General features: G+C 43.6%; 1 protein-coding gene across 1 annotated transcript in view; it reads left to right on the top strand.

Annotated features, from left to right (window-relative positions):
- Positions 1-629: 629 nt before the first annotated feature.
- The window catches only part of PSME4 (proteasome activator subunit 4), a 43,816-nt gene continuing 32,764 nt past the window's right edge, over positions 630-11,681 (top strand). Inside the window, exons 1-3 of the mRNA XM_064415514.1 lie at positions 630-882; positions 6,657-6,797; positions 7,289-7,405. Of these exons, the coding sequence (XP_064271584.1) occupies positions 710-882; positions 6,657-6,797; positions 7,289-7,405 (431 nt within the window). The 5' untranslated portion in view covers positions 630-709. The remainder of the gene's footprint in view (positions 883-6,656; positions 6,798-7,288; positions 7,406-11,681) is intronic.

Below are 11,681 nucleotides of genomic sequence, written 5' to 3'. Positions count from 1 at the left end.
GGCCACGATGCAACTCTTGAGGGGAAATTCAATTATATTAGGACAGCTGGAGATAACAGCTATCAGCGCTGTTATCACGTATCCCTCAGCAGTTTATCCCACACCCACGGCCCGCGGGCGAGCTCCGCGCTCCTGACTAGCGCTATTATTTCAAATAAGCCTCTTAGGCAGCCGCGCAAGCTGCTATCAAACTCCGGGGCTAATTACAGCCCCACCGAATCAATTAGTTTGGCAGAGACCTCGGAGATGATCACCGAGTCCAGCCTGTGGCCCGGGCTGTGTCCGTCTCAGTGTCCGTCTGTCCTGCCCCTCTCCAGGGACGGGACGGGCACTGCCCAGCGCCCGCCCCATCCCCACCTCTCCCCGGGTGTGTCTGAGCGAGACCCATGCCCGATTCCCTCCCGCCGACAGCGGCCGGCGGGTGGATGTTTCCGCTCCCAGGCACGCGTCCCGGCGGCGGCACCTTTAGCGGAAAGGCTTTCCACCCAACCGCACCGCCGCACAGCGCCAGCCCCGGGCTCGGGCGGCCTTTCCGCCCGTCCCCGCCCGAAGCGCCGCCCCGGCCCCGCGCCCCCGGCCCGGCCCCGCGCCCGCGGAGCGCCCGGAGCCGCCCCGGGCCCGCCTTCCGCCGGAAGTGAGCGGCGCGGAGCCGAGCGGGGCGGGCGGGGCGCGGCGGCCGCGGTCACCGGCCCTCCCGGGCAGCGCCGACATGGCCCGGCCGCCGCAGAAGGAGATCGTCTACAACAAGCTGCTGCCCTACGGCGAGCGCCTGGAGGCAGAGGCCGCCCGCTTCCTGGAGCACATCAAGGGCAACCTGGCCCGCGCCGTGCAGCTGCAGGAGCTCTGGCCCGGCGGGCTCTTCTGGACCAGGAAGCTCTCGACGTGAGTGCCGGGGCGGGACGGGGAGCGGGACCTCGGGCTGCGAGCGGCGCGTCAGTCCCGTCCCTTGCCTTGCCTTGCCTTGCCTTACCTTGCCGAGCCGAGCCCAGGCAAGCCGAGCCGAGCCGAGCCCAGGCGAGCCGAGCCGAGCCGAGCCGAGCCCGCCGGGAGCGCCTCCCGCATAACGGAACCGCTGGCGCCCGGCCGGGCCCCGCTCCCGGCCGCCGTCCCGTCCCGGCCCCGCGCAAGGCCAGCACTTCCACATCGGAAACGGGGACAAAGGTGGCTCCGGCCGCCACGGCTCGCCTGCCGCCTCTGAAACTTCCGAATTCTACGACTTAAGCGCTTGTGCGATTAACTCGTGCTTTTGTTTTTAATGCGTGTGTGTTTTTTAATGCCTTTTTAGGCACCTGTTTCACCTCTCCCCTTCTTAAGCAAGCTGTGGTTGATACAATCTCGGTGTAACTTCTGCTGTAGGGACACGAAGTCTTTCTCAAGACAGGCCATTTGTTGGGTCGGTGCTGGCAGGATTAGACTCTGGCTTAATGCTGTGTAAACACCGCTGGTGCCCTTGATATCTTGGCTGAACTCTGGCGTGGGGTAGATTGTGCTGATGTTGGCCGTGCTGTGTGTGCTGGCAAGGTGGTTTTTGTACCGATGAACCCGCGATGGTTTCGTAGATAGCACCGAGTACGGCATAGTTCCTTCTCGTGAATTTTACGAAGTACACTTGACCCTGTTTTATTCGGGGCACTCTGGCACTGGGTATGGCATCATATGACAGTGAGTCCTGTAGCTGCAATCAGTAAATTCTGGGGATGTTTATCTTGTTTGTTGCTGAACGCTGTGTGTGCCATCACAAACAGTGTTTCCTGTGTGCCAGAAACAACAAAGTATGTGTGTTTGAACCGTTTTGAAACAGTCACTTACAACTTCTCTCCTTACATAAGTCCTTTTTTTATAATATCAACTGAGAATTTAATGTACATTTGTCAGTCAAAGCCTGTTAGATTCGACTGTATTGGAATGTAAGTGTCTCTCTGTTTCCCAAGAGGCAGTCTTAGATAGAATTACAGTGGTGGTTGCAAAATGACTCACGTGTTTGTGTTATGTGACAGTTTGAACCTGCTTGGAGCCAGTTCAGCACTGCTTCCCTTCCCACCCCCGGCCATCTGCCAACTCATACTGGTTTCGGTGGTACCTGTTGCCTGTACCTGTGGTGGAACTTCCTTTTCCCCTCGAGTTGAAATAAACTTAGGAGTCCCTACTGTGAGAGAGACGAGCTTTAGCTAAACAGGCTCAGTAGGCACAGAAATTCATTCTTAGTGTGCCTTAGAAACACCCTGTTACTCACTCTGTAAATGGCAATTGCTGTTACCACTTCAGGCTCCAGGGCAGTGAATTTGGCCTGTTGGGAACCACTGCTGTGCTGCTTTATGAATCACAGAAAGGTCAGCAGGCTCCAATTTGTGGTTTTCCACCTACACTTTGAAGTTTGGATTCATTGTGAGTGTTTGCAGCTTGTCTGATGCCTGTCGGTACCAAGATTTTCTTTGTGGCATTTTAGATACAGAGGGAGGCTCTGAGTGCGTTTGGTGTGGGCAGGGAAGGAAACAGTGGGCTTGGTGTAAAAAAAAATAAGCTGGTGTAGCTAATGTGAGAGATGTGCTGCTGCTCTGTTTGACTTGACAAAGTACTTCTGGGGACAAAAGGCTGAGAGAATCGAGATTGTTCAGCCTGGAAAAGAGAAGGCCTGGGGCAATCTAATTGTGGCCTTCCAGTACCTGAAGGGAGCAGACAAAAAAACGGAGAGGGACTATTTGTATTAACAAAATACAAATAGCTGGAGTGCTTGGAGTGCCAGGACGAGGGGGAATGGCTACAAACAGCCAAAGGGCAGGGTTAGATAGGATATTGGCAAGGAATTCTTCCCTGTGAGGGTGGGGAGGCCTTGGCACAGGCTGTGCAGAGAAGCTGTGGCTGCCCCTGGATCTCTTGAAATGTCCAAGGCCAGGCTGGATGGGGCTTGGAGCACCTTGGGATAGTGGAAGTTGTCCTTACCCATGGCAGGGCGTGGCACTGGATGGGCTTTAAGGTCCCTTCCCACCCAAACCACTCTGTCATTCTGTGAAATACAGTAGCAGAAGTTCAGGTGTAGATAAAACACTTCCAGCCCTGTGGTGCTCAAACACTTCCAGCCCTGAGGTGCTCATGACAATAGAATCCAATTTCTACTGTCTCTCAATACTCAGGGACTCATCTCCAAATTTACTGCTCCCTTTATTCCCTCATAAAAAAAAGCTATAATTAATAAAAAGAAAATGCTCAGAATCTTCATTATGGCTGCTTAGATTTGTTGCCAATGTCTGAATTGCAAAGACCAGAATTCTTGCACTATTTTGTGAAATAATTTACATCTTTATTTATTGTGGAGATACGAATGTTAATACAGATATGTGTACGTGTGACTGAGCAAAGCAAACAGTGGCATGCAGATGATATACCTGCAGAGTTACACCTCCTCAGCTTTTTACAACTCTGTGCCACAGGAGAGAATGAAAGTGAAACTCAGATATTTTTTTGAATTAAAAATTTGAGTACTCTTTCATGGTGACAGCTGAACTGTGTAGTTTTTATTCCCCCCACAGCTGGAACCATGACTTGCACATATTTATCTTCAGGCCAGCTGTTTCAGCTGTCTGATGTCACGAACTGAGTAGGGAGGGGGGACAGAAAAGAGGCAGAATAGTTTATCAGACACAATGTCTGTAAGCTGATTTGAATAATTCTTCCATGGGTCATTTTCAGTGGTGACACCTGGTTTTTTTGGGATGTGTGTGTGGACTGTGGTGAGAGAACTTTCTCTCCTGTGAGGAGAGTAACTTATGATTGGATGAGGTTTCTGAAGCAAGTAAAACTTGCCCCAGAGACTGGCAGTTAAATCTGTAATAATTGCTCCTAGATTCCTCCAGCTTTGTCTGGTAAAAGCTTGTAAAATACTAACCACTTGTGAAAGCAGTAGAGTGAATCTTGGCTTGCCACAGCCTGTGTGGGAAAAGCAGGTTACATCAAAATAATTTGCTTAACTGGTCTTGCTCCATAAGTTTTTATGGTCTTTAGATCAGCAGTATACATTGTCTCAACTTCCCCCTCTTTCACGATTCATAAATTGTTCTAAAAATGAAAAAAACCTAAATATAGTCAATAAATGAACGTATTAATATGATATGGATGTTTCATGGTTACTGTACATGGAGTTAACTCTGCAGGCAGGCAGACACACAAATGCCTTTCTGTGCTTTCTGCTCCAGCAGTCAGGGGTGTGGGAAGATGAAGGACTCAGTTGCTGTCCCTGACAATGTTATTTTATGTGCTTGTCAGGTATAGACTTATAAAATGACATTCAACTGTCTTGCCTGTAAGGTGTGGAAAAAACGCAGCTCAACTGTTTGGAAGGGGAATGACAGGACACAAAGTTACAGTGAGGATGGAAATGTCTCCGTGGGACTTTGCCAAGTATTTTAATCACTATTGCCTAAAAGTCTTGTTTGACATCTTTCTCTCATCTTTATCAGGGAAACAGAAGCTTTCTTTGGCTGTGTGAGGGATGTGTGTGCTGTGTACATGTACATGTGATTTAAGCAGTCCTGCTGAGCGTGATTCATTGCTTTTCACATCATTTGTCAAAAACTGAGCTTTAAACCAGTCGTGATCCTGTTCTGTGTGTTAGGAAATGCAGATGGAGAGCCAGGAATTTAGGGGAGTGTGCTGTTCAGCTTCTGGAGGAGAGGTAATTTTTAACTGTAGCAGAGCAGCCAACTTTCTAGGGCAGTTTAGGGTGGCCACATGATATGATAGTACACTTCCTAAAAATAGGCCTATTGTACTTTTGGAGGGAGAGATTGGATACCCAGCACTCTGAGACTGGGGAATTGGCCTTATGGTTTTCTTTTTTTTTTTTTGTAATCTCCAGAGACCCTGTGCTCTGTACAGAAAGGCTGGAGTTGGAAACAGAATTTTCATGTCTTAATCGTGTTTTTCATGTTGTGTGGGTGTGTTTTATTTGTTGGGTTTTGGAGGTTTTTTTCCATGTAGCTGAACAATGAAGGGCAATGATTTTGTCCTTTTTGCAGGGTAAGAACTCAGAAAACCTCAAAGGAATAAAAAAGGCAGTGGATTTAAGATTTCAGATGTCATCTCAATGTAGTATTATCTGCTTTCAGAAGTCTTTTATTTTACAATAATTTAGTTCTGCAATTTTTTTCCCCAGTAACCCAATTATCCTGAAGAGGCACCATTTCTGTGATGAAAATGATCTGTCTGATTAGCCCCTGGACACCCTTCAGGGTTCATGAAGTTCTGCCTATATTCTTTTATTTAGTAATGGTGATATTTCATCCCTTCTGAAGGGATATTCTGAAAATATTGCAGTTCTCCTCTGACAGATTTTTCTTGTTTAATCTTGAGGAGAAGGCTGAACACCCCTTTCTAGAAGGAGTTATTTTCTGACACTGCCTTAATGCTCAGCTGGATTAATACAAATAATTGACCCCTTTCAGCTCTGCCTCCCTCCTACATAAAGAAGCTGTAAAATATGGGAGCAATTTGGCATCAAGTCCTGCTGCTTGGGCATAGTGACATCTTTGTGTTCAGCATGTTTCTGTGTACTTTACTCCTTTCTTAATTAAACAGCATTTTGTGTAGCAGAGCTGTTGTTAGCAAATGTCACGAAGGAGAACCAGCCAAACATTTTATTTTCAGTTATATATAGCAATACTGGCAGATAAATTGGATCTTTGTGTTTCTTTGTAGTTAAAACTTTTCCAGGCTTCTGCAGTTTCTTCTTCTTCTTTTTTTTAAATTTTTTTTTTAAATCATACATGTTTCACCCATTTTTCTTTCCCTGAGGAGTCTTTTTCGTGTCTTTTTTAGGCATGTGAAAAGTGTAGGTGTTCAGCTCTTGGTGGTGTAATTCTGTAGGTAGGTAGTGTCTCTGGCCAATCCAGATTATTTAGGTTCCTGTGGTGGAAAAGTGGGTTATCCTCTATCTTGTTTGTTTCCTTCTGTGTTTAAAGTAAGTACCACATGTTGAAATGAACATTAGTGAAAACACTGCCCATCAAATGTAAACATCCCCCCCTTGAATTTGACAGGAAAAGGGAAGTGGAAAGCAGCTTTCTTATGCATCTTTAATAGTCAGAGCAGTAATGAAAAGGGAAGTTGCCTCCCAGTGAACAGTAATTTGCAGTTGTGCCACACCTAAAATGCTCTGATAGCACCTTGTGTAGGTTTTTCTGGTGCAAAATATCTTTCAAGACTTGAAACATGTTTCTTTTTTTCAATCTCAACTTAAAATGAGCAAACACTTCTGGAGTGAATCTGATTATCTACCCTTGCTGGAGACAGTGGGACACAGCACAGCAAAGCTCAGTGTCTAAATCAAGTGTTCATCCTTGCTGGAATCAAATTGGAATTGGGCTTGTCTTGATACTTTTTGTGGGTTTTTTTTTAGCTTCTGGATTGTGTCCTGTCCATGAGGTTACAGTATTTGTAGACTCTTAGAGGGCTGTAAACTTTATTTGGTCATTCTTTTTCTTCCTGTAATTGCACTTGTAAATCTTCCTTTGGTGTGTAACTTCAGGTTCTTACTTGTTGGCCTTGAGAACCAGGTTTTAGTTTAGTTTCACTAAACAGCAAACCAGAGGGATTCTGGCTCAAGTTTTGGATAAATGGGATGTTTTAAACTATTGCTGACTCCCCTTGTGTTTGGTTTGCAGATACATCCGACTGTATGGCAGAAAATTCAGCAAGGAGGATCACGTGCTGTTTATCAAACTATTGTACGAGTTGGTGACAATCCCAAAGCTGGAGATCAGCATGATGCAAGGATTTTCACGCCTGCTGATCAACCTGTTGAAGTGAGTAGAGATTTCTGCTGACTGTGGAAACTTCTGTCTCAGAACAGTTGATCTCTTGCTCAATGTTGTACCTTTCATGTAGCAGAGTTCTTACGGGTTACTTCACTTATCTGCCCTGCACAGTGCTGCTGGTTAAAGGGTCCTCTTGTGCAAGCACCTTTCAAAGCTTTAGGAGTGGGACTGAAAGTGGAAGAATGCCAGTTTTCCCTAAATCAGGAAAGCCAAACACCTCAAAGAGCCAAGAATTAAGGCTGAATCTCATCTAGGGAGAAGATGAAAACTGGCTCACGACTCCATAATGTTTATTTCACTTAGTCAGGAAAAATCTTGACGGTGTCACTTGTGCTGAAGGCTGCCAGTGGCCAGCCTGGCCTTGCCTGGCCTTCCTGCAGTTTGTGCCAAATTGGGAGCAGGGATGGGGGTATTCCCATGTGCAGCATGTCCATGGCAGTGTTGAATCCTGAAGTGCTTGGTGTTTTGTTTCCTATTAGGAAAAAGGAACTGCTTTCCAGGGATGATTTAGAGTTACCATGGCGACCACTCTATGAAATGTTGGAAAGGATATTGTACTCCAAAACAGAACATCTGGGATTAAATTGGTTTCCCAAGTAAGTTCACATTTTAAAACATTTGATAGGCCATTAGTACCTGCTTTAAAGTACTTTGTAATGTGCTTTTAATATCTGGAATTCGATACATGGGAAATATTCTGTTTCTATTTTCATGAGGCACCTTTCAATAATTGTATGCAGGGCTGCACTGAATCATGTATCTCCTTCTGCCTGTGGCTTGTGTTTGTCATGCTGTTTCTTTCTGTATGAATGTGATTAATTTTTAAATACACTGCAACAGAGGTCTCGCTCAACTTATTTTAGGGTGATAACCCACAGCTTAATAAATTTAGTATGAAATATTTAACAGTATTGTTGTGGTTTAACCTCAGCTGGCAACTAAGCCTCGCATGCTGCCCTTCCTGGTGGGACTGGGGAGAGAACTGGAAGGGTAAAAAGTGAGAAGACTTGTGGGTTGAGCTAAAGATGGGTAATAATGTGAAGGAAATTAACTTACCCCAGCCAAAACCAGCACAGATACTAAGTTAAAGGTATGCTGTTCTCTTCTATAACACAGTAAAGTTGTGGGGAAAAATATAAAAATGGTACTGCCCTTCAGTATTTGTCCTGTAATCCAGGTATAAATCAGTCTGCTCTCCAAGAAAAGCGAAATATTTTCTGTAGGAAATACAGATATTTACTCAAAGTGATGCCATGATAGGGAGAAATAATTTCTTTTCTCCAGTTAGGAATTTTAGACATGTTCTGCTGATTTTAAAAATGAAGACTTGTTTTCTTTTCTTTCTTTGCACTGTCAATCCCTCTCCATCTGTCAGATTTTCAGACTTAAAATTTTCATAATTATCCCAGTCAGAGAAGGTCCTGCTCTATAAATTACAAATTATAAAAGATAGCACATGGATAATGCATTATCTTTGGTTGAATTGAAACTTTATGTCAAGAAATGCAGGTGAAAGTGCTTAATTTGCTTTAAAAAAAAAGAATTTCTGAATTATACTGAAGCACTGCCACTGATTCCTGAGGGTAAGATCCTATTTCTGATAAGGAACATGAACAGGAAATATACGGAGCATTTCAGGCTGAATTTCTCTTGTGGCTGTGTAGCTGAAAAAAATCAGTTTGCTAAATTGAATTATTTTGGTAATTGTAGGTAAAATGTGAAAGAGCAGAGCCTTCCTTGGTTTATTTTATTTTTTTATTTTTCTACCTGCACACCTTGCTCTGGGGAGATGGTGTTGAGTAACTGCTCACTGTGTAGGGGGGAGGGAACTTTTCCAGGAGGATAAAGGAGTTAAAGCAGGAAGGAAGATTTCTGTTGTGATGATCTGGCTGAAGCATTCCATTTTATTAACTTTATTCCATGTCAGACACTCCATGCAGTGCGATTCTTTCTCATGCAGTGCTCATCCTTTTTCAAGGGGTACCTTTTTGGTGGAAGTCAAGGTTTTAAAAGCTGATTTGTAGCTGTTTAATTTATCTCCTGTTTTAATTGAATTTTATTTTTGTTTACATTCAGTTCATATCGACCAGGCTGGTCTTCACCTAAAACATTTGTGCTTAATGTATTACATAGGTGGTAAGAATGATTCTTTTTTTTTTTTTTCTGTTGAGCTCTGGCCAATGTCCCTTCTGCATGTTCTGTTGGACTGTAACACTGTCACACAGGTGGAAGTCTCTGCATAAATAATTGTATTTGGAAGGCCAATGTTAACCTGACACCACTGGTTATGAGAATGTCGCACTGGATGTCAACCTTGCTAATTGGGGACCCAGGCAGTGTGTGTGGAGTGGCTCTCCAGGGCTCTGTTCTAACTAATTTAACCAGCAAATGTATTTCAGGGGTTTAAATGAGAGCTTAGTTTTCCATTGGAGCAATTGTTGTGTGTGGTTATGGATAAAATCACCACTGGTGCAGGAGCACGTTATGGAGTGAAGGCACCTTCCTCTTAAATCCAATGAAATCACGGAAAGTGCTTTAGCAGTGAGGTAATGGCTTCTGGAAAATCCACCCAGCAACAACCTTGGGGCTGTGAAGAGCTGCTGTGTCAAGAGTTCACTGGGAATTTTTGTAGGGAAACAGTAATTGGGAGTTTTGGTGCATGAAAAATGCAGAAAACTGGTGCAAGTGGCAGTGGGATTGCAGTGGGGTGTGCTTTGTTTGGGTTTTTTATAGAAACAAGGCTTAGTTGTACTAATCCAGTGAGAGATGGCTCTCTCTAGTTAGGAGATCACTAAAATAATTTGTGAAACTGTAGCTGGTTGCTCTTTCCATTGTCTTAATTTAAGCTCTGTGGTGGAGTGTCCACTTCAGGACTAGACTTGACCTTCTCCTGAAAAACTGAAATTTGTCTTACTGCTTTTTGATAATGTAATTGTCACCTCTCTGTTTACATGTTAATCATTTTAACTGAAACGTTTCTCTGTGTAAATGCAGGGAGGAAAAATAAAACCAATTTGCAAATCGGTATCATCATACCCTTTCCAAAAGAAGAAAATAATCCTTTAGTGCCAAAAAAGATAAGAGTGATAGGTGTTGAAAGTGGTGTTGGGTGTTCCTTAATGTACCTCCCCAGCTGCATTGTCCTGTCCTTGGCTAACAGTCCCCTCATGGGAATATTCCAGGATGTCTCCTGTAGCTGGGCTGTACTTGGACACTCTTGGATGGAAGTCCCTTGGGTAAAAATTGTCTTGCTTTTGCTTTTTGTTTTCTGCCTTCCTAAATTTGTAAACAGAAGAGAGGAGAGAACATCCCAATCTTTCTCCTTTGCTCCCTCACACTAACAAATGCTGAGATCTGACTTAAAACTCGTTAATTTTAAAAATTTGTTGATCTCTGGCCTCAGTGTTTGTTAAAATTCCCGTCCTTCAGGTTTTCCTTAGTGAGAGCTGACTTGAGTGGAATGATAGTCTGGGGAGAGCTTGTTTGTTTTTGTCACCCAAACATTTATCATGTGAATTTTTAATGCTCTTAAGGAATGTGCTGGTTCATGCTTTATTTATCTGCTCTTGGAACAACTGTTATCTTTTTTCTAACTCCTTCAAGGACAATATTCACTTGAACCCAGGATCTTCCTGAGCTTCCTGCAGAGTTTGGTTTTATTTTTTGTTTAATGACTTGTTGGCCTTTCTTCTCCACATTTGAGAGGGAGTTAACTAAAAATTTTCTTTCTGGGAGAGGTCCTGAGTTGCCTTTGGCACTGTTGCATAAAATATACATAATTTTGCATCTTCCAGGGCACTGTTTGACTGAAGCAGTGCTCTGAGGGCTGGGTGGGCTTTTGCTGGCTTGTACTGAGTGTTGAAGGGAATTGGTGATTTATTCATTTTTTAGTTCTCTTGGCTGTATGGGATCAATTTACTTCATGTAGGACTGGAGAGACAATAGTACATGTTGAGTAGTATTTGTGTGTGTCACAATTAATTGCTCTTGGTGAAATTCTAAAGATGATACATTTGCATCATCTTTTTCTGAGCAGAAAAGCATTTTTTAACGTTCCTTTGGGATGGTGAATGAGAGAGTGCAGTATTTCCATTTCTAGAGAAGGAATATCTAAAAAATGTAAGAATCTGTTCTGCCAGAATTTTTTTTTTTCATTCAGGGAATGTTTTTGGGCAAAAGTGCAAGTTAGTCTTGAGGTGGTTGTGTAATAAATGGAAGGTTTGAAGAACATGACAATTTACTACCTTTGTGCTTGCGTTGGTTGATCACTCTCTGCTCCCCCTCCCTTTTATTCTTTGAGTTTATTCTGAGATTCAGTCTTTGTAAAAATTTGATGGCATCCTGTGACAATAGGTGACAATAGGAGTTGAAATGATTTCTCAAATAAGTGTTCTTGCTGTGAATAAAAGCACTTTTAAAATCAGCTCTTACTTGGGAGGGACTCCAATGAAATAACCCTTGATTTGCAGATAATTCCTTTCTCCTTACAACCACTGGACAAAGCCCAAAACCACATTGAAAAGGACAAATATGGTGTTTGGAGCCTAAAAACAACAAAGTTGCCTTTATTTATCTTACAAATATTCATGAATTCCACAAACCCATTTTTCTATGTTTTCATCTCCCCAGAAGTCACTTTGCTGGTTGTTCGTGGACAAAATGCAGGATGCCACTTCCATGAAGTGACAGTAATTCTTCACTTAAATGCAGGAAATACCAGAGTGGTATATAAAAAATAGGACCAGGAGTTGAGCAGAGCAATTTTAATTGTTATAGTTAGGTCTGTGGAGAAGGCAGGTAGCTAATGCATGTTCAAAGAAGACATCTAATTGCATCAACATTATCTTAAGCTCTGGAGGGAAAGGTCACCAA

This window comes from Passer domesticus, chromosome 3, assembly GCF_036417665.1.
Source record: "Passer domesticus isolate bPasDom1 chromosome 3, bPasDom1.hap1, whole genome shotgun sequence".
Taxonomy (NCBI): Eukaryota; Metazoa; Chordata; class Aves; order Passeriformes; family Passeridae; genus Passer; species Passer domesticus.
The sequence above is the reverse complement of the archived record's forward strand: the minus strand, read 5'-3'. Positions and strand labels throughout refer to the sequence as shown.